Genomic DNA, 24821 nt, shown 5'->3' on the forward strand with positions numbered 1-24821 from the left:
TTGAGATAGCCCAGAGAAGGTGTTGAGAAAGCAGCTGAATACATGGATGGGAGCTCTGGGGAGAGGTCCAGGCTGCAGCCATAGATGTGTGAGTCATCGGAGTCTAGGTAGTAATTGAAGTCATTGGTGAGCATGGATCACCTGGAGAGAGGACAGAGAGGAAGGAGCCTCCCAAGGGCGTAAAGAGTCAGAGACACCCTCCCCACATCCACCTGCAGCCCCTACCTCCTGGACCACCCCGTGCCTGCCTCCCAGGAGGGAGTGACATTTCAGCACGTGTGATGCTAATTGAATTTAATTGTCTCCTCCAAGTTGCCTAAAACCTTTTCAAAGTCCCCTGAAATTAGGGAACATCGATAGATAACACCACTCCTCGGGGTTTGAATCTGTGTCCTCCCCGAGAACAGTGATTAATTTTTTACAAGCTAATCATATCTCTTAGGCAGGCTGTCAGCAGAGGACCCGTCATCTCTCATCAATAATGAAGCGATCCCAGCTCTGCGTCTCCCACAGCCTCCTGCATAATTCACCAGGAGGACTTCAAACAAAGAAGCCCAGGGGCTGGGTCCTCTTAATCGGTGTCCGCTGCAATTATTCACAGGGGCTGGGAGGGGCGGGGAGGGTGGGAGGGAAGGGCAGGGGATATAAAAGCTGATTGATGAGTCCACATCGAGCTCCCGTTTTCAACACGCTCTCACCTGTCTCGCCAACTGTCTTCTCCACCCAGCTGGGCGCCCTCCTCCGAATACCTCATCTGTAGCCCCGTCACTGTTCCCGGCCCTTCCCCTTGCCCTCGTTTCCTCCTGTCTGTGACACTACCTCACATCATCTTTTGGCCAGACTCTGACCTTGGACCCCACAGCCAACGTCCCATGAGATGCTATGGGCCTATTTGACAGATGAGTAAACTGAGGCCCAAAGAAGGGAAGCAACTTGCTCGAGGTCACAGAGTAAGTCAATGGCTGTACAAGCTAGACCTACAGTTTGGGGTCTTCTGGACCTGTGCTCTGTGCCCCCAAACCTCAGGCCAGGTGAGTGGATGAGCCGCCCCCATCCCTGCCCTGGTAGTGTGTCTGTACTTAGATGCTAAGGAGGAATCTGTCACTTTCTTCCCCATCGACCCCAGCTCAGGCCTCCCCCTGGGGGATGCACTGCCCTGTGTGCACAGCTGGCCCTGACATCTGTCACCCTTTGTGGTCCGTCTCTGGGGTCAAAGATCAGAAGCAAACAGTGGCCAGAGACAGAGTGGCTGGGAGGAAGTGAAGAGAGGGCAGAAACAGAAAGAAATTGCTTGTGCTGTCTCCTCCCTGGCACCACTGAACAGGACTTTGCCCACTGGCCAATCGGACAGATTCCAGAAATAAGGGGAAGGCCTGATGCTGGAAAATATCCCCATGAGAACGTGATTTCTTGCATCTAAGCCTTGAGCAAATGCCCCATAAATACCTATAGCTAAGAAGCCATCCAGGGACAAGAATGGTCTTCTGAACCCTGCTTAACAGGCTGGCTGGAAGGCAGAACTGTGAGTCCCATGCTCTTCCTGTGTCATCTCTGTCCTGGGAAGGAGGACCCCTTCCTCCCTCGAGTCGGATCCCTCTCTCAAGGCATGGCTCGGGTGATTGAGTGGGTCCTGGGGGCTCCCCGGTTCTCTATGGTTGAGCCCTAAATCTGGGTCTCTGGCCTGACCTTGTGTCAAAGCAGTGGCCGGGTCTGCTCCCTGGAGACCCAACTCAACATGTCAAAAAACTTCATCCATCATTTTCTCAGCTCCCTCCCACCCCTCTATCCCTTTGTCCCATTTCTGGGTCATCGCTGGGGTGAACCGATCAACCTGGCTGGCTCAAGACAAGAGAGTTTCCAGAGACTTTATTTTCAAACCAGGAGAGTACCGAGCAAACCAGGATGAGTTGGTTACCCGAGCATCCTTTTCTTCCAGGCACCCAGACTGCAAAGTTCAGTGTCAGAGAGAAGCAGGGCTGGGGCTGGGAGGGGAGCAGTATCCTCCCTGGGTTTGCAGGCCAGCTCCACCTCCCCTGTCCTGGTGACCTTAGGTATGGTTCCTAACGCCTCTGGGCCACAGCCAACTCACCTGAAACATGAGTAATGGTCATAAACCCAACAAGATTGCTTTGAGGAGAGAATGAGATCGTGTATGAAATTGATGCAGCACAGCACCCGGCATGCAGCAAGTGCATGTCCACGGTCACTCCCTTCTCTTCCCGCCCACCACGTTATCTGTTCCAAATCCTGCCTGCAAAACACATTACCCGTTTCCCAGCTTGGAATTCAAGGCCTTCAACAGCCTGGCCCCAGCTGACGTTTGCACCCTCCAGTGCCCGTCTCCTGTAGGTGCCACCTAGGGTCAGTCTTGCTGGACAACTGCCCATTCCCTGACCCCTGACTCACATTCTCCAGCTGTTCCCTTCCCTGCTTCCCTCCCCTGTCCACCCCCAAGGTCCATTACAAGGGCTGCCCTTTCTAAGAGGCTGTCCCTGATTTCACCCCCAGGGTATGAAATCTGTATCCCCTCGAAATCCCCACAGTGTGTAGTCTGTGCCTGTCTTAGGGCTGGGACTTTCTGAGTGTAGAGTAATTAATAACTGTTGCTAATACTTGTTAAGTTCTTTCTATGCACCAGATACTGGTCCCAGTTCTTTGATTCATACTAACTCCCTCATTAATCCCCAGATCCAAGATCCTATGAAGTGGATACTATTATTAGACCCATTTTAGATCCAGAAAAACAGAAGCCCAGAGAGGTCAAGTCACTTGCCAAAGGTCACACAGGAGCTGAATGGCAAAGCCTGGAGAAGTGGTTAGATCTGGGAATCAGCTAGACTTGGGTTCAACTTCTCCCCCATGAGTGACTCCACAGGCCCCTCACCTCCCTGAGTCCCTCTGAATTTCCCCCTTTAGAAATGAGGATCCTAAAACCTACCTCATAAGGTCTTGGGAGGATGAAATGGTTCTTTCTCTGCCTGGCACATAGTAGGTACTCAATAAAATGGCCCCTGTTGCTATTAGCTTAACCTGAGTGGTAGGTTTTTCTTTGCTTTCACCTCAATGACTATTTCCTGGGCCCCTTGCTCAGAGGACCCAGGTGGTGTGACTCGACACAGAGTCTGGCCTTCCTGAGGCTCCAGAGCCAGGCAGGCAGGGGATTGAGTCCTGGTTACAGGATTTCCCAGCTGTGTGTGTGACCTAGACAAGGTCAGCCTGGCCGGGCTGGAGGTTAACATCTGCACTCCCGCCAGGGCCAGGAAAGGCAATGAAGGAAGGTGAGGTGTCAACTCGTGTGCATCACTGCGGGCCCTGTCGCCTGTCCCCCCTGGTTCCAGCGGGTGTCCGCAGCGCCCCTCAGATTAAATGGGGGCCCGAGGTGGCCCAGCGCAGCGGGAGCGAGGGGACACGGTGACTTTATGGCTACTCAGTTCCATGGTTCCAGGCAGACGCTGCATTTGCATTTAAATGGAGGTTTGGAAGTCTGTAAATCTCCATTTCCCAACCGAAAAGGCCTAATGGTTGTTTAATCATGTTTAGATGAACCCCCCGGAGCACTGAGGGTTGGTGCATCTTAAATCCACGCAGCAGAGACAAAGATCAAATGAGGGGCGTGCAGGCAGAGGGTTCTTCCCTCATTGTCTGGTGGCTGGGCCAGCACTGCCTGGGAGGCTTGGGGACTGTTCAGTACTCTCCCGGGACCTGGGTAGGCCTCTGACCCCCACCCCTTCCAGGAAGGCCTCTGGGATTGCTCAGAAGTAGCTGTCACTCAAAACTCCTGCAGTCTTCCCTTTACACTGCAAAGTGGAGAAGCAGTGGCAGAGAGTTGGCTTCAGAGAGACCTGGATTGGCAGCCTGATCTGCCCCTGATTTACTGTGACCAAGAGCAGATCACTCAACTGTTCTGGGCGTCCCCGTTCGTATCTAGAACCTGAAGGGCATATACTTCCAAATCATTCATGTGAAGTAGGTGGCACACAGTAGGGGCTTTCAAATGATAGTTAATATAACTCCAAATTGCCCTTAAACTTGAGAAAGAATTGGCCTTTGGGGGTCTGCTTCATGGCTATAATTCTCAGACTTCGTGGTGAGTTACTGGAGGGTGGTGGGGTTTGTCTAAACTGCTGTCCCCACCCCGTTCTGATTCAAACCCCAGGAGTTGTGAGAAAGGGGGTTTTACAGTAAGAGTTAATGACGTGCATTTGGCCACTTCCGCATCCTCTGAAGTGCACCAGCTGCGGTGACTTACCCTACCACGCGTAAGTGAATTCGGGTGGCACCCTACTGTGTGTGTGTGAATTCAGATGGTACCCCATGTGAGGGGCTGTGTGCTGAGTGCTCAAAAGAATACCTGATGTTTCTGTGGCCCCTGACACCGCACAAAGCCCTGTACTGTTAACAGGACATGGCCACATCCACAATCTCGTGAGATCCTTGTAAGAACCTCATGACACATATGCCACTATCCCCTCATTGTGGATGAAGATCCAGGCTCAGAGAGGGAGAGCTGCTTTCTCGAGATCCCACAGCTTTGGAAGCAGAGCTCAGGCCGTGAAGGCTTTACCACCCACTACAGGGTTGTTAACTGCGTCCTGTGCCGCCTCTCACAGGTGCTAGACGGAGCATTTCCTGGTCTGTGTTTGGAGGCTCTGCCAGGGGCAAGGTGCATTCCTGACCTGGCGGGATCCCAGGCTTTGGGACAGGGCAGGTGACCTTTTCAAGGTGGCATTTCCAGCCTTCCTTGTCCCCTGGAATTCAGGCCAGGCCTGCCAACAACAACCAGGTCAGTAGGAAAGTCTCCAGTTTCAGAGAAGATATTCAGACGCTTGCCGCAGAAAGCAGTAAAGCTTGGCCTTGGGGTCTGGCCCTGCCACCTGCCCTGTCCTCGTAGCCCAGAAAGGGCTGGGGGAGGATGCTGGAGGTGGGGTGGGGTGGGGTGTGAGTGAACACAGAGCTTTTATCACCTTCCTCCCATTGCTTCCACCCCACACCTCCCAGAACCTGCCTCATTAAACACACTGGGAACTCTCTGCCTGCAGACCTTCGCCCCAGTTTCCAGCTCAGGTCAGGCCCACCTCTTTGAAGGAGCTTTCCCTGGCGAAATTCATTTCCTTCTCCTGTGATTTCACAGTGCTTTATTTGTTCCTATTTCTCCTACCTGGAGCTCCCAGGGGAGGGGGGAGGGAAAGTTCTGCAGGTGAGCTCCAGGGCTCCCACCCCCAGTTCTAAATTTGGGGATTTGACATCAGCTTTTTTTTCTTTTTTTTTTAAAGACTATTTTCTTTTTTTTTTTTAGAGCAGTTTTTCAGTTCACAGGAAAACTGAAGGGAAGGTACATAGATTTCCTACACTTTCCCTGCTCGACACACACAGTCTTCCCCACCAGAGTGGTACATTTTTTATAATTTATGAACCTCCACCTTATAATCAGCCAGAGTCTGCAGTTTACATTTAGGATTCACTCTTGATCTTGTACACTCTGTGAGTTTTTTGTTTTTTGTTTTTTTTTGTTTTTTTTTTTCACAGAACAAGAAATTTTTATTATCCCCAATGCTGGTGCATAACCAATAACAAGTAGAGGAGGAGACAGAGGGAAACTTCAGATACCAAGGTGGGCAGGTTTAAAACCTTTAAGGGTTGTTCATGAAGTCTTTTTTTAGGTGTAGGGCTTTCCTTTTACTGGACAATTTTCACTTAACAGTTCTTACATTATGAAGTTCAACCAGAGTCTTTTGCCTGTAAAAAATGAAAAACAGAGCAAGTAAAAGAGACTATTTCTCTAGTATATACGGATGTTAGAAATAGTTTGTTTTCTTTGTACATTCACATACACATTAATGTCTAAATTTGAAACTTATTAAGGACATCTTAATTTTTGACTCTTAAAAATGTTCAAGACAATGAATTTTCTTGAATTAAAGATTACAGTAGCTTTAAAAATGATCAAGATACACGTACAAACAAAATCTCAGATGCTCTTGGAAACACATTTTAAGATATAGCACACATGATGCGTATTTCTTTTGGGGTTTGATTATCCTTTCGGGATGCTGAAGAATACTTGATTTATTTTACACCAAAAATTTAGCTTTTGATAACCACGGCTTGGATAGATCACAAAATGGAACCTGACAGTTTTCTCAATATGCTTTCAGTCCAAATAACTCAAAAACATCTCAGGTCCTAAGCTGGATAAATTAGTTACTTTTTCTCATATAATTAATATCAGTGGGCTCTTGTACTGGCAGTCTGTCTTGGTCATGACTTACTCTTGCAAAGCCACCCCTTACAGTAACATACGAAAGGTATTTTCCTCAATGCAAGGAAATTAATCTGGATCAATAACAAAGTCAAAGCCATAAATGTTTTAGGACATTCTTGAAAACAGATTTCAACAGTATTAAGATCCTTTTTCTTTAACAATTTTCTTCCTTTTTCATAACTGTGCAGTCACTACTTTATTCTACAAAAAAAAAAAAATTTTTTTTTTTTTAAGACCAAGTTTTTCATTGCCACGGAACTATTTGGAATGAACCCAAGAGACAGTGGAATGCCAGGTCTCTCCTCAAGTAGTTTCCTCCTCTCTTCCCAGCGTTTAACTACTCTCTATCAATAATCTCATCGCAGCCGAGCTCTTCGGTCAGACGATTGACAACCATGAGTGAAAAAAGCTCTTCGATAAAAGCCAACTGATCAAACGGGGTCTTCTCGTAATGCATCTGAAACCCGCCATCCAGAGCTGCTTCTCTGGCTCTGGAGGTTCTCAAAAACATCTTGTTGGCTTCTTCAAGGGCCGCGGATACTCTGTAGCCTGCACCACTCAGCTGCTCCTCTTCCGGATAGTCGTAGTCGTCCTCCCAGTCATCAAATTCCTCGCCCTCGTCCTCGCTCTCGAAATCAGGGCCCGCGATCTGGCCTGGCTGCTCCCCAGGGCCGGGCCGGCTGGCGAGGCCTCGCTGCCCCAGCGGCTCCGCCATTGGCTGGGCGGCCTCCTCCTCCATCGGGCCTTCCTCCTCCAGCTGTGGCTGGGCCCCGGCGCGGGAGGGGTTCAGGGATGGCTCCCGGCTCCCGCCGCCTACCTCCATCTGCGGAAGGTCACTCTCGCCAGGCATCACATCCATCTGCAGGTCATTGCTTTCCTCATAGAGCTCGGACAGCTCGTTCATTTCAGACATGGTGCAAGCGGCTCAACCTCCCCGCAAGGCGTTTTCGGCAGGCACTCTGTGAGTTTTGACAAATGTAAAATGACTTGTATCCACTTTTGTAGTATCGCACAGATTAGTTTCACTGCCCTAAAAATCCTCTGTGCTCCCTCTTTCCCAGACTCTGGCAACCACTGATCTTTTGACTGTCTCCATAGTTTTGCCTTTTCCAGACTGTCATATAGTTAGAATCATACAACTTTTTCAGACTGGCTGCTTATGCATTTAAGTTTACTGCATGTCTTTTGATGGCTTGATAGCTCATTTCTTTTTAGTGCTGAATGATGTTCCATTATCTGGCTATGCCACAGTTTCTTTATCCATTCACCTACCGAAGGACATCCCGGTTGTTTCAAGTTTTGGCAATTATGAATAAAGCTGCTGTAAACATCCATGTGCAGGTTTTCGTGTGGACATAAGTTTTCATCTCCTTTGGGTAAATACCGAGGAGCGTGACTGCTGGATGGTATGGTAAGAGTATGCTTAGTTTTGTAAGAAACCGCCAAACTGTCTTCCAAAGTGACTGTACCATTTTGCATCCCACCAGCAGTGAATGTGAGTTCCTGTGGCTCCACATCCTCACCAGCATTTGGTGGTGTCAGTGTTCTGGATTTTGGCCGTGCTAATAGGTGTGTAGTGGTATCTCATTGTCTGGCTTTTCTTTCAATCAGAGTTTGGGAGACTGTGTGATTTCCAAAGTCACTTCTGCTCAGGAATTATGTGATCAGAGCCTCCAGGAGGAGCGGGATTCCTGGCAGCCAGGGACTGACTCTCCTCTCACACCCTCAGAAGCCCCTTGTGCAAAACGGGAGTCTGGAATTGTTTGCTGAATTGGATTGACTTGACTTTGTCGTTTTAGAAATGATGCAGTCCCCATGAAGGGTAGAGGAGCTGGCACCTTGAGACTTTTTCCTAAATGAGAAAGAAAGACTCCTTTCTCACGTCATCCTGATGTAGGATGGGGGTCTTCCCTGCAGACTGGAGCTACAGTACAGGGACAGCTCTGGGGCCTCAGGGTTTGGCGGACTGGGGTTTGAATCCTGGTTCCTCCACCCACTGATAGAGAGATCATAGGCAAATTCCTACTTCCCTGTGCCTGAGTTTCCCCATCTGTAAAATGGGAATAATAATAGTATGACAATTTGGTGAGATGGTACACAGAGCACTTAGGCATGGGGCCCAGCTCAGGTCATGGCAAGTGCTCAGTTAATGTCGGTTACTATTACTATTATTATTGCCATCCTCAGGTTGCAGGCCTCTCGGGGCTTGAAGACACGGGAAAGAGCAATGGTCACGTGGCCTTCCCCTGTCACCGCCCTGGCTATGGCACTCAGAGATGTTTCCTGAAGTGTTTGTCCCTGGAATGCTGATCACAGGGGGTACTCATGGGTCAGAGGAGGCATCCGGGGTCAGATAGGTTTGGGGGTGACTAGGATCAGCAGCAATAAGCAGCTTTCTTTTCTTTTTATTTATTTATTTTTTTATTGGAGTATAGTTGATTTACAATGTTGTGTTAGTTTCAGGTGTACAGCAAAGTGATTCAGTTATGCATATATTTATGTGTATATATCTTCTTATACATATATATAAGAATAAGGCTATGTATATTCTTTTTCAGATTCTTTTCCATGATAGGTTATTATAAGATATTGAATATAGTTCCCTGTGCTGTGCAGTAGGACCTCGTTGTCTATCTATTTTATATATAGTGGAGTGGCAGCTTTCTTTACTACAAGGTTTCTCAGACACCCATGCAGCTTCTGGAAGGAACAAAAGTGTGTGGTGCTTCCCAAACTTCCTTGGCCACGGAATCTCATGGTTCTGGGAGCATCCTGTCAAACCAGATGACACTTGAAGGAAGGCTAGCACTGGGGATTAGGGGTGGCCTTCCGCTGGCTGCTAAGGCCCATCATGATGTGATCCTGCCACCTTCTCACCATGGTCTCCTCGTCCTCCTTGACAGCCCCCCTGTGTCCTGGTCACAGCAGGCTGTTGGCTGATCCAGAACATGCTAGCTACTGCCTTACCTGAGGACCTTCTACATGCTGTTCTGCTATCCCTTTCTTGGCCTGTCCAGTGAAATCCAACTCATCCTTTTAGCCTCAACGCAAATGTGGCCTCCTCTGCAAAGCTCGTAAAGCCTAATCCTGTAACCTCTGCAGGTAGAATTAGGGGCTCCCACCCCATCTTGTTCACCTTTTCAAGCCCTTATCACTGTAATGTTCCATGTACGTGTTTCTCTTCCTCATTAGATCATGGGCTTCTCAAGGGCAGGGGCCATCTCTCATTCCTAGCCTGGCATGTAGGTCTGGGGGCCTAGCACAGAGTGACAACAAATGGGAGTCATTATTTTGATGTGTGCAATAGTATTTAGGGATGTTGCCAGCTTTGTGGTTAAAGGTAGAGTCACTGGCATCAGACAGACCTGGGTTTGAATCCCAGACTTACCCTTTATTCATTATATGAACTTCCAGTACTTTTTAAACTTCTCTAGACTCAGTTCCCTCATTTTCTTATTTGTAAGATGGTAATGCTATCACAGGGCTGCTGTGAGGATTAAGTGATTAATTCATGTAGAGCGCTTAGCTCAGTGCCTGATACACAGTAAGTTCACAGTAAGTGTGAGATACCATTCTTCTTGCTGTTGTTGTTAAAGATCCAGGTGAGAATGCTTCTCCCCACTCCCGTGGCACAGACTGCCCTGCCCTTGACCTGAACTGACCTGAAGGGCAGAGAGCCTGCCCTTGCTGCTGCCTTCCCCGGGGGTACTTCCAAGTCTCCAGCTCTTCCTCTCAGCTGCCTGCCTCCTCTCTCCCCGGGGTGAGAACCCACGGCTCTCAGCTCAGAGCCCCCGCCACCAGCTCAGCAGCCCTGACACAGCCGATTGGGAATTTGTTTTATTTCTGAGCCTGCCCCCTCCCTCTCTCCCCTCTGAAAAAGCAATTAAACTTGTGTTTACTAGAGTGGGCCGCTGTAATCTGTCGTTTGCCCACCTTATCCTGTCGAGCTGCCCCACTTCCAGCCTGCTTTGCTTAGGCAAGGATGGGAGATTTTGCATAATCTGTAAAAACGGAACTCGGAAAAGGGTGGATTGGTTTCAGACCAGCAAAGTGTGAGTACAGCTCTGGGGACCCGGATGGACTGGGGGACGGTGGGGGGGCTGGTGAGGGGCCGGGTCTTCCCTAACTTGGACATGCCTTTGCAGGGTCTTGTCTTTCTGTCCCTATTGGGCAGGGCAGGTCCCCACCCCTGACCCAGCCTGGTCCATCCCCGAAGTCAGGCCAAGGCTCAGAGGGGCAGGAGTTGTCTGCTGATCACGCCCCTCTTTGCATACAGCTTTCGGGGGCTCCCCAGTGCCCCAGAAACCGTGTTCTCATTCACTGTGTCCTCTCCCCATCTGTCCCTCCCAGGGGCCAGTAAGGCAGAATCAAATACACGCTGGGGATTCTGATTCCTGGCTGTGCTACGGTCCCCATTTAGGTTTCCCCAAAGCTGACCTTGACACAGGGACTTGAGTGCAGGTGGGTTATTTGGGAGGGGAATTCGGGAAGCTCAGTGAGGGAGTGGGAAGAGTGAGCCAGGGAAGAAAGAAAGTCTTAAAAAAACGTGTTTGTGAGTGGGCTGCAGCTGGGGACACCTGGGCTCGAGCCCTCTGGGGACTCCGAGAGACTAAAAAGAACACACCTAAGAGTTGTCCCACTGAGGGCTGAGGAAGCCAGCATCCTTACCCACTGGGGTAGATTGCTTGTTAATAGCCCCCTGTGAACCTCACCTCTCTGTGTCCGCGCCCTGGCCCAGGCCCTGCTCCCAGTGGCACTGGGCTGGGCCGTGTGACTTGCTGTGGCCAATGGGGCTGTGAGCACATGCGATGCAAGCAGAGGCCTGGTGAGCACTTGCACTTAGGGGCCGGCTTTCGGAACACGGCTGCCATCATAAGCGCAGCCTGGACTCTCCTGACAGGGGACGCCGAGGCACCCAGCCCGCAGCTGCACCTAACCACCAGGCACCTTGAGCCATCTGGTCCAGGGCAGCTGCCAGATGACTGCAACTCATGAGTGACCCTGAGAGACCATTCCAGCTGAGCCCAGCCCAACTGCAGAATCACCAGCAGATAAACAACTGTTAAGCTCCTGAGTTTGGGTTTGTTTATTATGCCGCAGTAGATAACTGATACATCCACGAACTCTCATCCTTCATTGTTGTGGGTTGCTGGGGTGGGTGGAGAACTAACTCCCCGACACTCCTGGCTGGCCCTGACACAGATTCCTGTGGCCAGAGAAAGCCTGCAGTCAGAGACATGTCCCATTGGAGGTAGGATGGGCTCTCAGTGTAGGGAACCTGTCCATCCGAGCGGCAGGCAACTTCCAGGTAGGCCAAGGCGATGGGGCAGAGCCCCCATAGCATCTGCTACAGCACCTGGCTCTGAAAATGATCCAGGGAGCTGCCCTGCAAATTCTGGAAGGCGCCCCTTCAGAATTCAACTCCACATCTACACTACACTACAAGGTAAATGCTACCTTCCCTCCCTCCCTCCCTCCCTCCTTCCTTCCTTCCTTCTTCACTGCACCTGGCACCCAGCTCCCCTACCATATTAAACACCCACCCCCCGCCCACATAACAAAGAGATGTTGTGGAAAATAGGAAAGAACACAGTATTTGGGTTCAGATGGGTCTGAGTTGACATCCAGCTCAGCTGGTGTTACTAGCAGTGACTTTCTGTCTGGCTGAGTCTCAGTTTCCTAGCCTGTAAGATGGTATATGCACCTACAGAACTGATATAAGGAGAGGCATTTTCGTAAGTGTGTAGCCCATAGTAGATCCCCAGCCAGAGAAGCCTGCTTTAGACTTGACCCCCTCCTAGGCTGAGAGGCAGATTTGATGGGGCAGGAAGGAAGCAGGCCTTCTGCCTCTCTTTCCTCTTGTAAAATGTGCAGCCTGGCTTTCTGTGGTGGTGGAGTGTCTCCTTATTAAATAAGGAGCTCGAGTGATTAGGCTGTTCTCTGTGGCCTGGTTTATGTCTCATTTTCAACTCTTTTCATTTGTGAAGCCAGTTAGGAAGAGGCAGTTTTTTTTTTTTTTTTAATTAAATTGGAAAAGTTCTACTGGAATCTTTGAAATGTTCAGAGCGGTGGCTTTTTAAAATAAAAGGGAAGATAAAGGAAGCTGTCTCAGTCCTTGGGTCACACAAGAATTGCGCGGCCCCAAAAGTTGTTGGAAATGACAACCATCTGCCCTTATCCAGGGACCGGCTTTGTTGTAGAGAGAATCCTAGGGTTTGTTGTAAGGGGTTTGCCCTCCGAGTCCTCTCTGGAGAGCACTTCCAAGGAGCCGTGCATTTTATAACTATTAAGAGTTTCACTTGTCACATCAAGGATGTAATAAAACCAGTCTCCGATGCTTCACAGGGAACGTTATGTGAGGGTGATTTGATAAAGTTAAAAGTGTTCTACACATGTAAGGTATTATTAGTGGTGGCTGGGATGTCCTGAGAAGGAAGGTGATTTTCCCAAGGTCACAGAGCAAGTTGGTGGAGGAGCCAGAAAAAGAAGCAGAGCCTCTTCACCTGGAGGGTTGGGACCTTGACTCATTTTACTGACATGATATCCACAGTGCTGAGAAGAAAGCCCAGCCTACAGTAAGTGCACTATGAATGTTGTTCAATGAACAAATGAATAAATGAATAAATGATGCTCTAACAGTCCTAGGAGCATGAGGGACCACCATGACCCATCCCTGCAGGACCTTCCAGCCCCATAACAGGCATTCTGGACTGGCTTCTTTGTCTGGTTATTCCTCTGTCCTCCCACCCCACAGAGCAACCCCTTTCCCCCCCTCCCCTGTGCCCACCGGTGGGAGGTTGTGATTTAATCCCACTACTTCAGCCCTCCCTTTGCTGTGTGACTCTGCAGTTTCTCCCATTAAAAGGCGGAGGGTGTTTCCCACCCTCTGACTTTGAGTTGGGGGATAGGATTTGCTCTGGCCAATAGAATGAGGTGGACGTAACAGTGAGCCTAATTCTCAGCATGGGTCTTTTTTTTTTAGTTTATTTTTAGTTGATTTACAATGTTATGTTAATTTCTGCTGTACAGCAAAGTGATTCAATTATACATATATATTCTTTTCCATTATTGTTTATCATAGGATATTGAATATAGTTCTCTGTGCTATAGAGTAGGACCCTGTTGTTTATCCATTCTATATATAATAGCTTACATCTGCTAACCCCCAAGTCCTACTCCATCCCTCCCCCACCCTCCTCCCGCTTGGCAACCATAAGTCTGTTCTCTATGTCTGTGGGTCTGTTTCTGTTTTGTAGATAAGTTCATTTGTGTCATATTTTAGATTCTACATATGAGAGATATCATATGGTATTTGTCTTTCTCTGTCTGACTTACTTCACTTAGTATGATAACCTCTAGTTGCATCCATGTTGCTGCAAATGGCATTATTTCATTCTTTTTTAATGGCTGAGTAGTATTCCATTGTATATGTGTAGCACAGCTTCTTTATCCATTCATCTGTCGGTGGACATTTAGGTTGTTTCCATGTCTTGGCTATTGTGAATAGTCAGCACAGGTTTCAAGAGGCTTTGCATGATTCTACCTGTCCCCTTGGTCCTCTGCCACAGTCTCAAGAAGAACACGCCTGAGCTAGCCTGCTGTCCCCAGGAGAAGGATGAGAGACCTGGGGAGCAGAGCCCTAGCTGAGCCGCCCCAGTAGAGCCCAGCTCATCCCAGAGCCCCAGCCAATCTGCAGTGAGGAGCTTGATCAATGCTTTCTGTTGTCCGTCACTGAGGTCTGGTGCTTGCTTGTTCCACAGCATAACTGAGGCCATAGTTAACTGATATACCATTCAAACCTTCCAAATCTTCTCCAGCCTGGATCAGTATTTATCTCCTCTTGGAAGCCTTCCCTGACCTCCCCAAGCTCCTTAATGCATGAGTTCATTCATTCACTACAGTTGACCCTTGAACAACATGGGTTTGAACTGCGAGGGGCACCTAACATGCAGATTTTTTTTCAGTAAATACTGTAGTACTACACGATCTGAGGTTGACTGAATCTGCAGATGCAGAACCATGAATATAGACGGTTGGCTATAAAGTTATATGTGAATTTTCAACTGCACGGGGCAGGGGTGATCGACGCCCCTAACCCCCATGTTATTCAAGGGTCAACAGTGAATGCCTACTTTATGTCAAGCCTAATGGTAGAAGCCAGGAGCAATAAAGAGATATAATACGGTCCCCCTAGGATCTCCAGTCTAGCGGGGGAGACACATGCCAACAGACGTCACTGTTATTACTCTAATTATTAATGTTCCTAATATATTAGCTTATATTTGTTGAACATTTCCTGTATGAAGCACTCTGTATACATTACTTCCTGTAATCGCCACAATAATTCTAGGAGAATATTTTATACTCATGTTACAGCTGAAAATCCTGAAGCTCAGAGAAGTTGACTTATTTGCCCAAACAATATATCTGTAGAGGATCAGGGATTCCAGCTGGAGTCAGCCTGAGTCCGGAGCCTGGATTCTGCTTTGGGGATGAATGTGGTCCAGGGTGGTCCAGGTGTGCCCAGGTGGTGGTGATAGGGAGGGTGTAATTGGCTTTTCCGAGGCTGGTCCTGAAAGGTGCACACGGAGAAAGCCAGGCAGAGAAGAAAGAGCCCTGAGGTGCGGAACACCGCAAATGCAAAGGCCTGGAGGTGTGAGGTCAAATGGTCCAGGCCTGGGAACTGAGGGAGGGCAGGTAAGATTGGAAGCGCCACCTGCAGCCATACCCTGGGGAGCTTGCTGAAAGTAGCTGCCTGGGCTCCTCTCCAGGATGGGTTGCGGTGGAGACCAGGCACCTGAAGCTCTGGTCATGCTCTGCCTTTGGTGAATCTGATACTCCCTCCCATTAAAAAACCTCTGCCTGGCCGAAGCCTTTCCGTTCTCCCTACATCAGCTCTCTCTCCCTCCTCTGACCTCTCATGACTCCTTTTCATCACCCCCCAGCTTGGCACCGATCAGCCCCCGACTGTGTGCCGTGAGCCCCTTATCTGTAGCCAGACCGTGGGTCCTTGAGGGCAGCTGGGAGAATGGTACTTTTTGCAACCCCAAAGCACTTGTACCCAGGATGGGTGGCCCACCAGATTTGTCAATTGATTACAGCAGTGATGGAGTTGGAAATGACGATCTGGAAGCCCCTTCTGTGAGGCCTAGAGTCTGTATAAGCATATCATCATCATAAACAATGTATTGTAATTACAGAACACATCTTTCCCCGTTGCTTCGTTGACTTCATTCCATCCTCGCAGAAACCGTGTGAGGCACGTGCCAGTTTCCTCATCTCTGAAATGTGGATGACGAGGCCCAGCGAAGGTGAGTCACTTGCCAAAGGGCTCAGACAGAGCTGGCAAACCAAACACCAGAGCCCCCTTAGCTTCAACTACCTTCCTCTTTGGTGGGGGCTCGGAGGAGGGGCTCCAAAGCAAGGAACGTTCTGAGAAGCCTTCAGGGTCAGGTGCAATCAGCCTCAAACCAGCTGGGTTGGTGGGTAGCAGGCAGGACACCTAACCAGGCTCAGGGCCCTGGGTTCCAGTCCTGCCTCTCACTAAGCAGCCTGGGATCTTGAGAAGCCCCTCTCTGCTCCGTGCCTCGGTTTCCAAACCTGGGATAAAGAAGGGGATGAATCTGTCTTCTGTGTTGACCTTGCAAAGTGCAGGGGTGATGTTCACAGTTCCCGGAAGCACCTGGCAATCGGAGAAGTGGGGTCCCCTCCACTGGGCTGGGATGGCCCTGCCCTGGTCCACCCAGGTCCCTGCTCTGGCCAGCTCAGTGTCGGGGGCACCATGAGTATGGAGCCAGCAACTCTGCCAAGGACATCACCCCCAGCCCACCTTCCTGGTTCTACAAAGGCCCATGCTGAATGTTTGGCTGCTTCCAGGTAACGCTGTGAAGACCCTTCAAAAGATGAGGAGCTAATTGATGCTCATGGGGACAGGCAATCACTTACCTTTGTTATGTCAGCAGCCTCTGCGTGGGCCGTGCAGAGAGCGGTCCTCCTGTCCTCTCTGCAGGGCAAGGGCAGAGTGTCATGGTTTTGCTGCCATTGTCACCTCTGTTTGCTGAGCTCCTTTGCAGGCCTGGACTCAGTTTACCTCTTGGTGTAATCACCTCTGCTTTCTCAGTTTCTCCAGCAGAACCAGGCCACAGGCTGTCTGTCTTCCCTGGCTTGATTATCAGGCCAAACCTGGGACGTGAGCTGCTGGGCTCACAGATTATCATTAGCAGAGAGGTTTGACTGCCCGGAGACCGTAATAAATCAATGTGCTTGAATCATCCCAAAACCATCCTTGCTCTGCCCCCCGGTCTGTAGAAAATTGTCTTCCACGAAACCGGTCCCCGGTACCAAAAAGGTTGGGGACCACTGCTTTATGGAATGTATTTTCTAAGGCATATTTTACTTAGTTATGTTGCTTATTGTCTGCCTCCCACACTAGAATGTCAGGTTCACCGGGGTGGGGATTTTTGTCTGGTTTGCTGACTGCTGCATCCCCAGAGTCTAGAATAGTGCCTGGCATGTAGTAGGTGCTCAGTGAATATTCATTGTATTAGCATGGCTCTGAATCAATTCAATGAATCCGCACAGCTCTGGGGAAAAAAAAAAGGTATTGATGCTGGAGCCCACTAAACTAAGGCACACTGAAGATGACTTAATCTTTTTAAGCTGGAGAACTGGGAGGAATTTGGGCGTGCACAGAGATCAAACTGCCGGCCAGTGTAGATGCAAAAGCAGACAGTGACATGGCCGAGTCAGGACGATTGGGCATTTCTATCAGCCGCCATTAGCACCTTGAGAATGATGTTTATTTGGCCAGAAATGGCCTTTGATTGCCCCTGCCTCTCCAGCCCCGGCAGGGAGAGCCACCAGATAGGAGGCTTGAAAAGGCACTGCCATCCCAGCGTCCAGTTTCCCCTCATCAGTCCCATTTCTTTGGCAGCCGGTTAGACCCCTCTTCCCTCTCCCCCAGCGGTCCTCTGGGCCTCTTCATCTGACAGCTTCCAGGCTGTGATTAGGGAAGGTGCTCTTCACACTGGCCACGATGAAGTGCAGTCAGGACACAGAGGCAGTGCATGAAAATAGCTTCAGGCTCACGCTCTGGGCTCTCCTTCAGAAGAAGAGAGGAATAAGGTGGAAAATGGGAATAAGCGGAATAAGGTAGAAAACGGGTGACGCAGTATCTCAGAGATAACTCCAAAGTTTTCTGGTCCATTCCCCTGCCCCATGGTCTTCCTTCCCCAGAGAGCTGCGGAGTTTTCAGAGAAAGGCTCCCCAGGCAACACTTTCCTTAATGAAGTGGCCGCCCTAGAACCAGGAGGTGGTGTTTCTCTAAGCGAGGTTTGCAGACCCCTGGTCTCAGAGCCATCCAGAGTGTGTGCAACTGTGCAGATTCCCGGGCCTCGTTCCCAGACCCACTGGATCATAACTCATGGAGCATGTGACCTGGAATCTGCATTGTAACATCTCCCTGTGGCTGGGCAGTGGGGGCAGGACCACCTCCAGGTGTGATGGTTCATTAGGAGGACTTACAGGACTCAGCATACCCCGGCTATGATTTACTACAGTGGAAGGAAACAGCAAAATCCGCACAGGGAAAAGGAGCCTGGGGGGGTTGTCCAGAGGAAACAAGGTGCAAACTTCCAAGAGCCTTTCCCTGGAGTCCCTCAGGGCGAGCTAATGCCCCCAGCACTGGGTTGTGAGAACACATGTGAAATGCTGTCTCCCAGAAGAGTTCCTCAGAGACTGGGTGCCCAGGGATGGTACCAGGGGCTGGTCATGCAGGCATCTTCTGCCTGGCATGTTCCAAAGTTCCAGACTCCCAGAAGAAAAGCAGGGGTTCAGCCCAAAGCACGCTGTTTGCATGACAGGTCAGGTAATGTGAGCTGCTCTTATCAGCTGGAACCTTCTCCAAACCCAAGTTCCCAGAGGCCAGCCAAGGCCAAACCTGCAAGCAGGCCTTTCAAAGGACAGCAGTCTCAGGCCTACTATGTGACTGTTTGTCTGCACCACCCACTTCCTTCCAGAGGATTCCTAGGCACTGTAAATTATGAGACCCACTGGTCTGATGGATAAAGCTGGGTTGACCAACTCCATCTCTGGTTACTGTGTGACTCATGGTAAGTTAATTGCTCACTCTGAACTTGGCTTCCTGATTTAAAACAGAGAGGATACGTTTCCTCCCAAGGAAGTGAAATTCATATCTCAGGTAACCGCCTCCTTTACTAAGCAGAAAGGAGAAGCCCCCTCTTTTAAGGAGTCCTGCCATGCCCAGGCTGCTGGACCAGGATTTGACCTTGGCTGGGACGTAATGAGGAAGAAGGAGAGAAGTAGCTGGGAGGGGCAGTTCCTTGGACGCACGAAGATTTGGACCCCAAGTTGCCCCTTTAGTGCCCTCCCCTGGGGGACTCTGCACGAAGAGCCGGGGCTTCCCCCTGGACAACTTGGCACTTGGGGTGGGAGTGGTGGGACCACTGAATTGAGCAAGACCCAGGTCCTGCCCTGGAGGGCAGGGGCCAGAGTGTGGATGGGGAGCCGGCCAGGGCTCAGGATCTTGGGACACCGGGAGGGACATCCCTGCTCTGGCATCAATGGGACCTGAGACCTTGGACAAATCACATCGCCTCGTTGAGGTCCATGTGCCTTCTCTTTAAAATGAGGCTCTAATGCCTAAGATTTAAAGAAAGGTTGTAAAGATTAAAAAAGATAATGACAAAATTTTGTTAAAGAAAAGATAATGAATAGTTTTGAAAGAGCTTTGGAAATGTTACAGGCGAGTTATACATGATGTAGCTCTGCTGATTCCTCCTCCCAGGCCTGGTAGACAGTTTGGACACTACATCATTCCCACCAAGGAACCCTGAAAAATCTTCTCTGAGTAGACTTCCACCCACCTGACCTTGGCCCTGGGCAGTGGAAAGAACACTTTGCTGAGACTGAGGGCTGGCTCTGGCACGAATTTGCCTGCTGACTTGGCAAGTCTCTCTCCCTCTCTGAGCCTCAGTTTTCCCCCTCTGCAAAATGGGAACAGTAGTACTCCTGCCCATTACCTTACCACCACTGCAAATTCTTTCCTTTCTCATCTTGTTCCAGAACTGCCCCCGAGACACATCTGTGCTGAAGGCCTGGGACCAGCATTTCTCTGAGGGACTGTCCAAAGGAGAGCAGAGAACACTGTCTTGGATGGGTCCATCTTGGAGACTCTGCAGCATATTAGCACCATAAGGGCTCTGAGAAGACCTTCAGGAGTGGAAAATTTCTCCAGCCTGTAAGCTCGCAGACCTCCTTTGGGCAGAGCACATGTCAGCATCCTGTGGAACAGTCTACGGCATTCTCTGGGTGGTTGCCAGGCCAGGAGGACCCAGACAGGTTGAGTGCCGGGTACCAAACCCGGAGCCACCGGCTCCCCAGGTCAGCAGCAGCTCATCTTCGCCCTTGACCTCAGTCCACCTTGAGGGACGATCTTTGAGGCTGGAGTTATAGTCATCAACTCCCATTCCTCCAGCTGTTCTTTGGTTCCCAGGTGCCTGAAAGTCCCTAAAAGTGCTGCTTGAGCCAAAATTCAGAGGACGTGCTAAACCAGGTTAATGTTAGGGCCCATGGCAATGAGCAGGAGTCCTCCCTACTGGGTTGGTTGGATAAATGAGTTAATTTTGTTCAAGCTCCAAGGGTCTTGGGGACTTCGGTGCTGAGGGTGTACAGATGTGTTGCAGGGAGGGGACCCAGCGTGGAATGAGCTTTAGGGTCTGCGGGGACCCAAGGAAAGAGAGCTGCATACTCAACACTGCAATTAATGGAGCTAATAAGGGTCCGAGGGTCAGTGCCAGCCAGGGTGCTTGGCAGGTGGGGCGGACATCCCTTGGAAAACTCTACATCGGCATCTTTGTGAGTTGGAGTGGAGGGCGTTTGGGGGGGGGGTGCCCCATGGCAAGGCTGGGCAGGGCAGTCCAGGGCAGCAGAGCAGGGAGAGGTGTCCTTCTGAGTGGCCCAAGCACAGGCAGGGACAAGAGCAGGGGTCTTGAAGCAGCCAGCATTGGGTGTGAACCTCCGCTGAGCCCTGAATGAGCTGTGTGTCATTGGGCAGCTTCCCTTGCCTCTCTGAGCCTCAGTTACCTCATATGCAAATGGACACAACAGTGACCGCCCCCCAACTCAGAGTAATGAATGGGTTAACTTGGGTTAAGTGCCTAGAAATATCTAGCATGTAAAATGTACTCCATGAATGCTACTTCTCTCCTCTCCTTTTAGAAAAGCTCAGAGACTGGCTGAAGCTTTTTTTCTTTTTTTTTTTTTTACTTTTAATTGAACTGTAACATACACACGGAAAAGTGCATAACTCTTTTGTTTGCTTTTTAATTTAAAATTTATTTCAACTCCTCTGGGGCTGGAAGTGTTGCAAAACCTTAAAATAAACCTAAAATGTCTTGCTTTTATCATTTTTACTTAGAGCACTAAAAAAAATGATTTTGAAATAATTTGAGACCCACAAGCAGTGGTAAAAATAGTACAGGGTTCCCACGCTTTACTCAGCCTTTCCCAATGATATCTTACATAACCACAGAGCATTGTCAAAACCAGGAAGTTGACACTGGCACAATACTATTCACTAAACTGAAAAGTGCGTACACCTTCAGTGGATAGCCCAGTGGGTTTTCACCAACGGAACTCAGCCCTGGAACCAGTGCCCAGATTAAGAACCAGAACATGACTGGCACCCTGGAAGGGTCTCTCATACCCTCTCCAGTCACCTCCCCTTCCTCCAGGGTAACCACGGTGGGGCCTGACTTCCAACAGTATAGACTTGCTTTGCATGTTTTGGGACTTTGTGTGTGGACTCGGGGCATGTTCCTTTGTGTCCGGCATCCTCTCCTCACCTGCACGTCTGAGGCCTCCATCCACTTTGTGGCTTGTGGCTGTAACTGGCTTGTTCCTATCACTGTGTAGGCAGAGTTTTATCAAGGAAACAACCCTGCATAAACAGGACAGAGCCCCCCCCCCCCCCGCTGTCCCCAGGGCGGTCCTTTGCTGCCCTGCTTCAGGGGGGCCAGAGGAGTCGGTCTCATGGCCTCTCAATCTGAGCGGTGCTGTTATGGGCTGAGTTGTGTCCCCCCAAATGCATATGTTAAAGTCCTAACTCGCACACGACTGTGTTTGCAGATAGTCTTTAAAGAGACAGTTAAGTTACAGTGAGGTCATTAGGGCGGGCCCCGGTGCAACTTGATTGGTACCCTTATATAGAAGAGATTAGGATATAGGTAAGGAGGGATGACCACGTGAGGACACAGGGAGAAGGTGGCCACCACAAGCCAAGGAGAGAGGCCTCAGAAGGAACCAACCCTGCCGATACTTTGGACTTCCTGCTTCCAGAAGTGAGGAAATAAATTTCTGTTGTTTAAGCCCCTCAGTCTGTGATGCCTTGTTACAGTAGCCCCTGCACAGCAATATAGATGTCTCCTCCCTGGTCCTCTCCTCTCGATTTGTAAGCCCCAGGCTGCTGGGCTGGTGCCCAAGACGACTGGGACGTGGGGTTGCCTGCTTCCAGGATGAGGCCTCCCTGCCTGTCCCCAGGCCTCATACCAGCTGAGCCCAGAAGAGGTTTAAGTGGTTCTTTTATTGGAAGTTTAGCACAGCACAGAGGCTAAGGAGTGGGAGTTGCTTAGACGCTCCAGTGACCCCACAAGGCGGGCAGGGCCGGCCTGTTCAGGCCTCTGCTGGGGACCCCTGAGCTGATCTCTGATTTCCTCTCCATTACACTCCTCCCTCTGTCTCCTCGTGACACCTGCTCCTGCCCAGGCCTGGCCCCAACCCTCAGGTCACATCTCTCTCCCCGAGCATAGCTCAGTCCCAGCACCAGTGTGCCCCAGGCCACCGGGGAGAATGTGTGGCTCGGGCTTTCTGTGTGGCTCCGTTGGCCACCTTGCCTCTCTGGGCCTCCCCTTCCTCCTGCGGGATTGGGGCTGGGGGCAGGGAGTTGGCCCAGCTATTGGAGGAAAATGTGGAAGGCGTCTGGGGACAAAGGTGCGACCCTGTGCAGGGAAACAGTAGGAGTGTGGGGTACAGAATGGTACAAGCAATTCAGGAGGCCTCTGTCCACTTTTCATCTCCTTCCCAGCCAGCTGGCAGAAGGTAAAAGAGCCTCAAAATTGGGCAGGGTGGAGGCCAGGGGCTTCCCAGAGGAGGTGGCTGATGAGTATGGCGGGTCCCAGGGCCCTACTGAGTTTGAGTGTGTTTTGTGGGAGGCAGAGTGGGTGATGGGGGAACCGGAACAGAGGCGGGGCGGATGTCCAGAAGTGATGTGTGGCCAGGGGCTGGGACTGAGGGACTAAACCAGCTGAAGCAAAGCATTTGATGACAATGTTAGAAATAAGGCTGGTGATGATGGAGGGGGACGGGCCTGTGCGGTGAGAGCAGGACTCTGTCCTGTCTCTTTCCTTGATCAGGATAGCTTGCTTTTTGTCTTTTTCACAATGGTGTCCCAGGTACATCAGTCAGCTCTTGCTGTGTAACAACCACCCAAACCTCAGTGGCACTTAACAAGAAGCCTTCACTTCTTACTCATTGTCCACGGGGCTGTCGCTCAGGCTGGCCTTGCTGGCCTTGGCTTCAAGCTGGGCCTTGGCGCCAGTTCTGCTCCATGCATCCCTCATCCTCTTTGGACCTCGGCTACCCAAGGTGTGTTCTCCTGGTGATGGCAGATGTGCCAGGGGGAAGGCCTAACAGTCAAGCATATTTGAAGTCCCTGCTCCTGGTGCATCCACTAACATCCTGTTGACCAAAGCAAGCCACGTGGCCGCGTCCAACATCAATAGGGCATGGAAGGGGAAGTACACCCCATCCTGAAGGTGGTGGGGAGGGAGGCAATATTTGCTGTGCAGTAATCTAATCTGCTACATTTTATTAGCTTTTGCACAAAAGAAAGATTTTTTTCCCCTTTAAAAAATTCAAAAACCATTGATTGGGATGATTGCATTCAGAAAATCTCCATGGAGCATCATTTTGGGGTCTTATTCTGCACCTGGAATATCCCCTGGTGACCTTGTAGCTGACATTAATACATCCATGAACACATCCCACTCTGCCAAGGCTCCCTACTCTCTCACTGCCTCCCCCTGCTGGCAGTGGAGGGCATTGATCAAGCTTGACCTGGACCTGACAATGGACCTCATTCATTCTGGCAACGAGTTGTTAGGAGACAGAGCTTTAAAAAAACGGTCACCTGTGTTCAAACGCTGATTCTGCCACTTAGTGGCTACATGATCTTGAGAAAGTTCCTTAACCTCTTTAAGCCTCAAGTTCTCTGTGTATAAAATGGGCACAATACTGGAACTTTTCTCTTGGAGTTCTTATGAGGATTGAGAACAAGAAAGTAGGCCTCGCTGTAGGAGCCCAGTAAATGTTTTCTGTTCCTGGGCCAGGGGCTTTCTAGGTTCGAGGAGATAGCAGTTAGGTCCTCACATCAGGACCCACCATGCCCTTAAGCCCAGGGAAGGATCCATCTGTGATACTAGCTTTCAGCCCAGAAGCTAACTTCCCCCAGGGGCTGCCAAAATCACTCCCCATCCTCTTGGCCCAGAGCCCTGACCCCAGAGCACCCTGTGTGAGCCACAATCAAAGATGCTTTTCCTTGGATTCTGGCCACTCATCTCAACCAGGGACAGAGCCTTGAATGTCATGTCCAATTTCGGAGCTGGCCCTGTCTGTAGGCATGGACCATCTGGTCCCCAGCTTAGGAAGAGAAAAGCTGCTCAGGGTCCTCCTGACACGCCCCTGGGTGCCATGGGCAACGTGGCCCGCATGCCAAAGTGGGCAGTGAGTCCATGTGCTGGGCCGGCACCGCTCAAACCTGCTGGTGCACTGCAGTAAAACAGCCTTCAACTTAATATATGCTAATTAGATTTTAATGGGATTCAGATTTCCAACAGTAGTGCCGTGTTAGCCATGGCAAGTTATAATCATATCTAATTGGTAATTCTAAGATAACAAATTTCTTGGCTAAATTATTCTTAGTTAATAGTCTCCCAGGAACAACCTCAAAGCACACACACACACACACAGACACACACACTCACTCATATATATATTTTAGGGGAAATTGAGAAAAAAGGACAAGATGGAAGCAGGTGCCCAGTGAAGCAAAGTTGTTATTTCAAACCTGGACTCCTGCAGGACCTCAGCCAGAGCCTCCAACAAAAGCCCTTGGGGTTGTTAGAACCTGGAACAGAGTCCTGAGCCTAGGAGGGTTCTGGGTGGGATCAAGGTCACTGCCTTTGAGGGTGGGGTACCCCCCCAGGTAGACGGCTCCCATCCCAGGAGGTGGCAGCAGGAGGGGCCACCAGGCTCAGACCTTAGCCCCTACTCAACGTGGTCCGCATCCCTCGGGGAAGCCCACCCTGGCTGCAGAAGCTTTTCCCCCCTCTCTCTGAGACTGGCCCGCCCTGGAACTCCTCCCTGGCACAGATTCCTAGGTCCCCAAAGAGGTAAAAGGGGCACCTAATGGCTGAGTTAATATTTTCTTTTTTTTTTTTTTTAAATGGCACTGCAATGATACCATGCTTGAGAGTGAGCTGCT

The 24821-nt window shown here is 50.2% G+C and overlaps 1 protein-coding gene and 1 long non-coding RNA gene across 2 annotated transcripts; one reads left to right on the forward strand and one right to left on the reverse strand.

Annotated features, from left to right (window-relative positions):
* Positions 1-694: 694 nt before the first annotated feature.
* Positions 695-24771, forward strand: LOC309633919. The gene is made up of 3 exons (XR_014247773.1): positions 695-4841; positions 15463-15573; positions 19346-24771. It is a non-coding gene; the product is annotated as an uncharacterized lncRNA (long non-coding RNA).
* LOC309633844 (EP300-interacting inhibitor of differentiation 1) lies at positions 5752-7227 on the reverse strand. The gene has a single exon (XM_082403090.1). It carries the CDS (start codon positions 7173-7175, stop codon positions 6600-6602), a length of 576 nt encoding a protein of 191 aa, XP_082259216.1. The 5' UTR covers positions 7176-7227; the 3' UTR covers positions 5752-6599.
* Positions 24772-24821: the final 50 nt, after the last annotated feature.

This window comes from Balaenoptera borealis (assembly GCF_965194805.1).
Source record: "Balaenoptera borealis genome assembly, chromosome: 1".
Lineage (NCBI taxonomy): Eukaryota > Metazoa > Chordata > Mammalia > Artiodactyla > Balaenopteridae > Balaenoptera > Balaenoptera borealis.

What these genes read in the sequence shown, in the direction of transcription:
- LOC309633844 (XM_082403090.1), bottom strand. Translation starts at nt 7,175, where the DNA reads ATGTCTGAAATGAACGAGCTGTCCGAGCTCTATGAGGAAAGCAATGAC.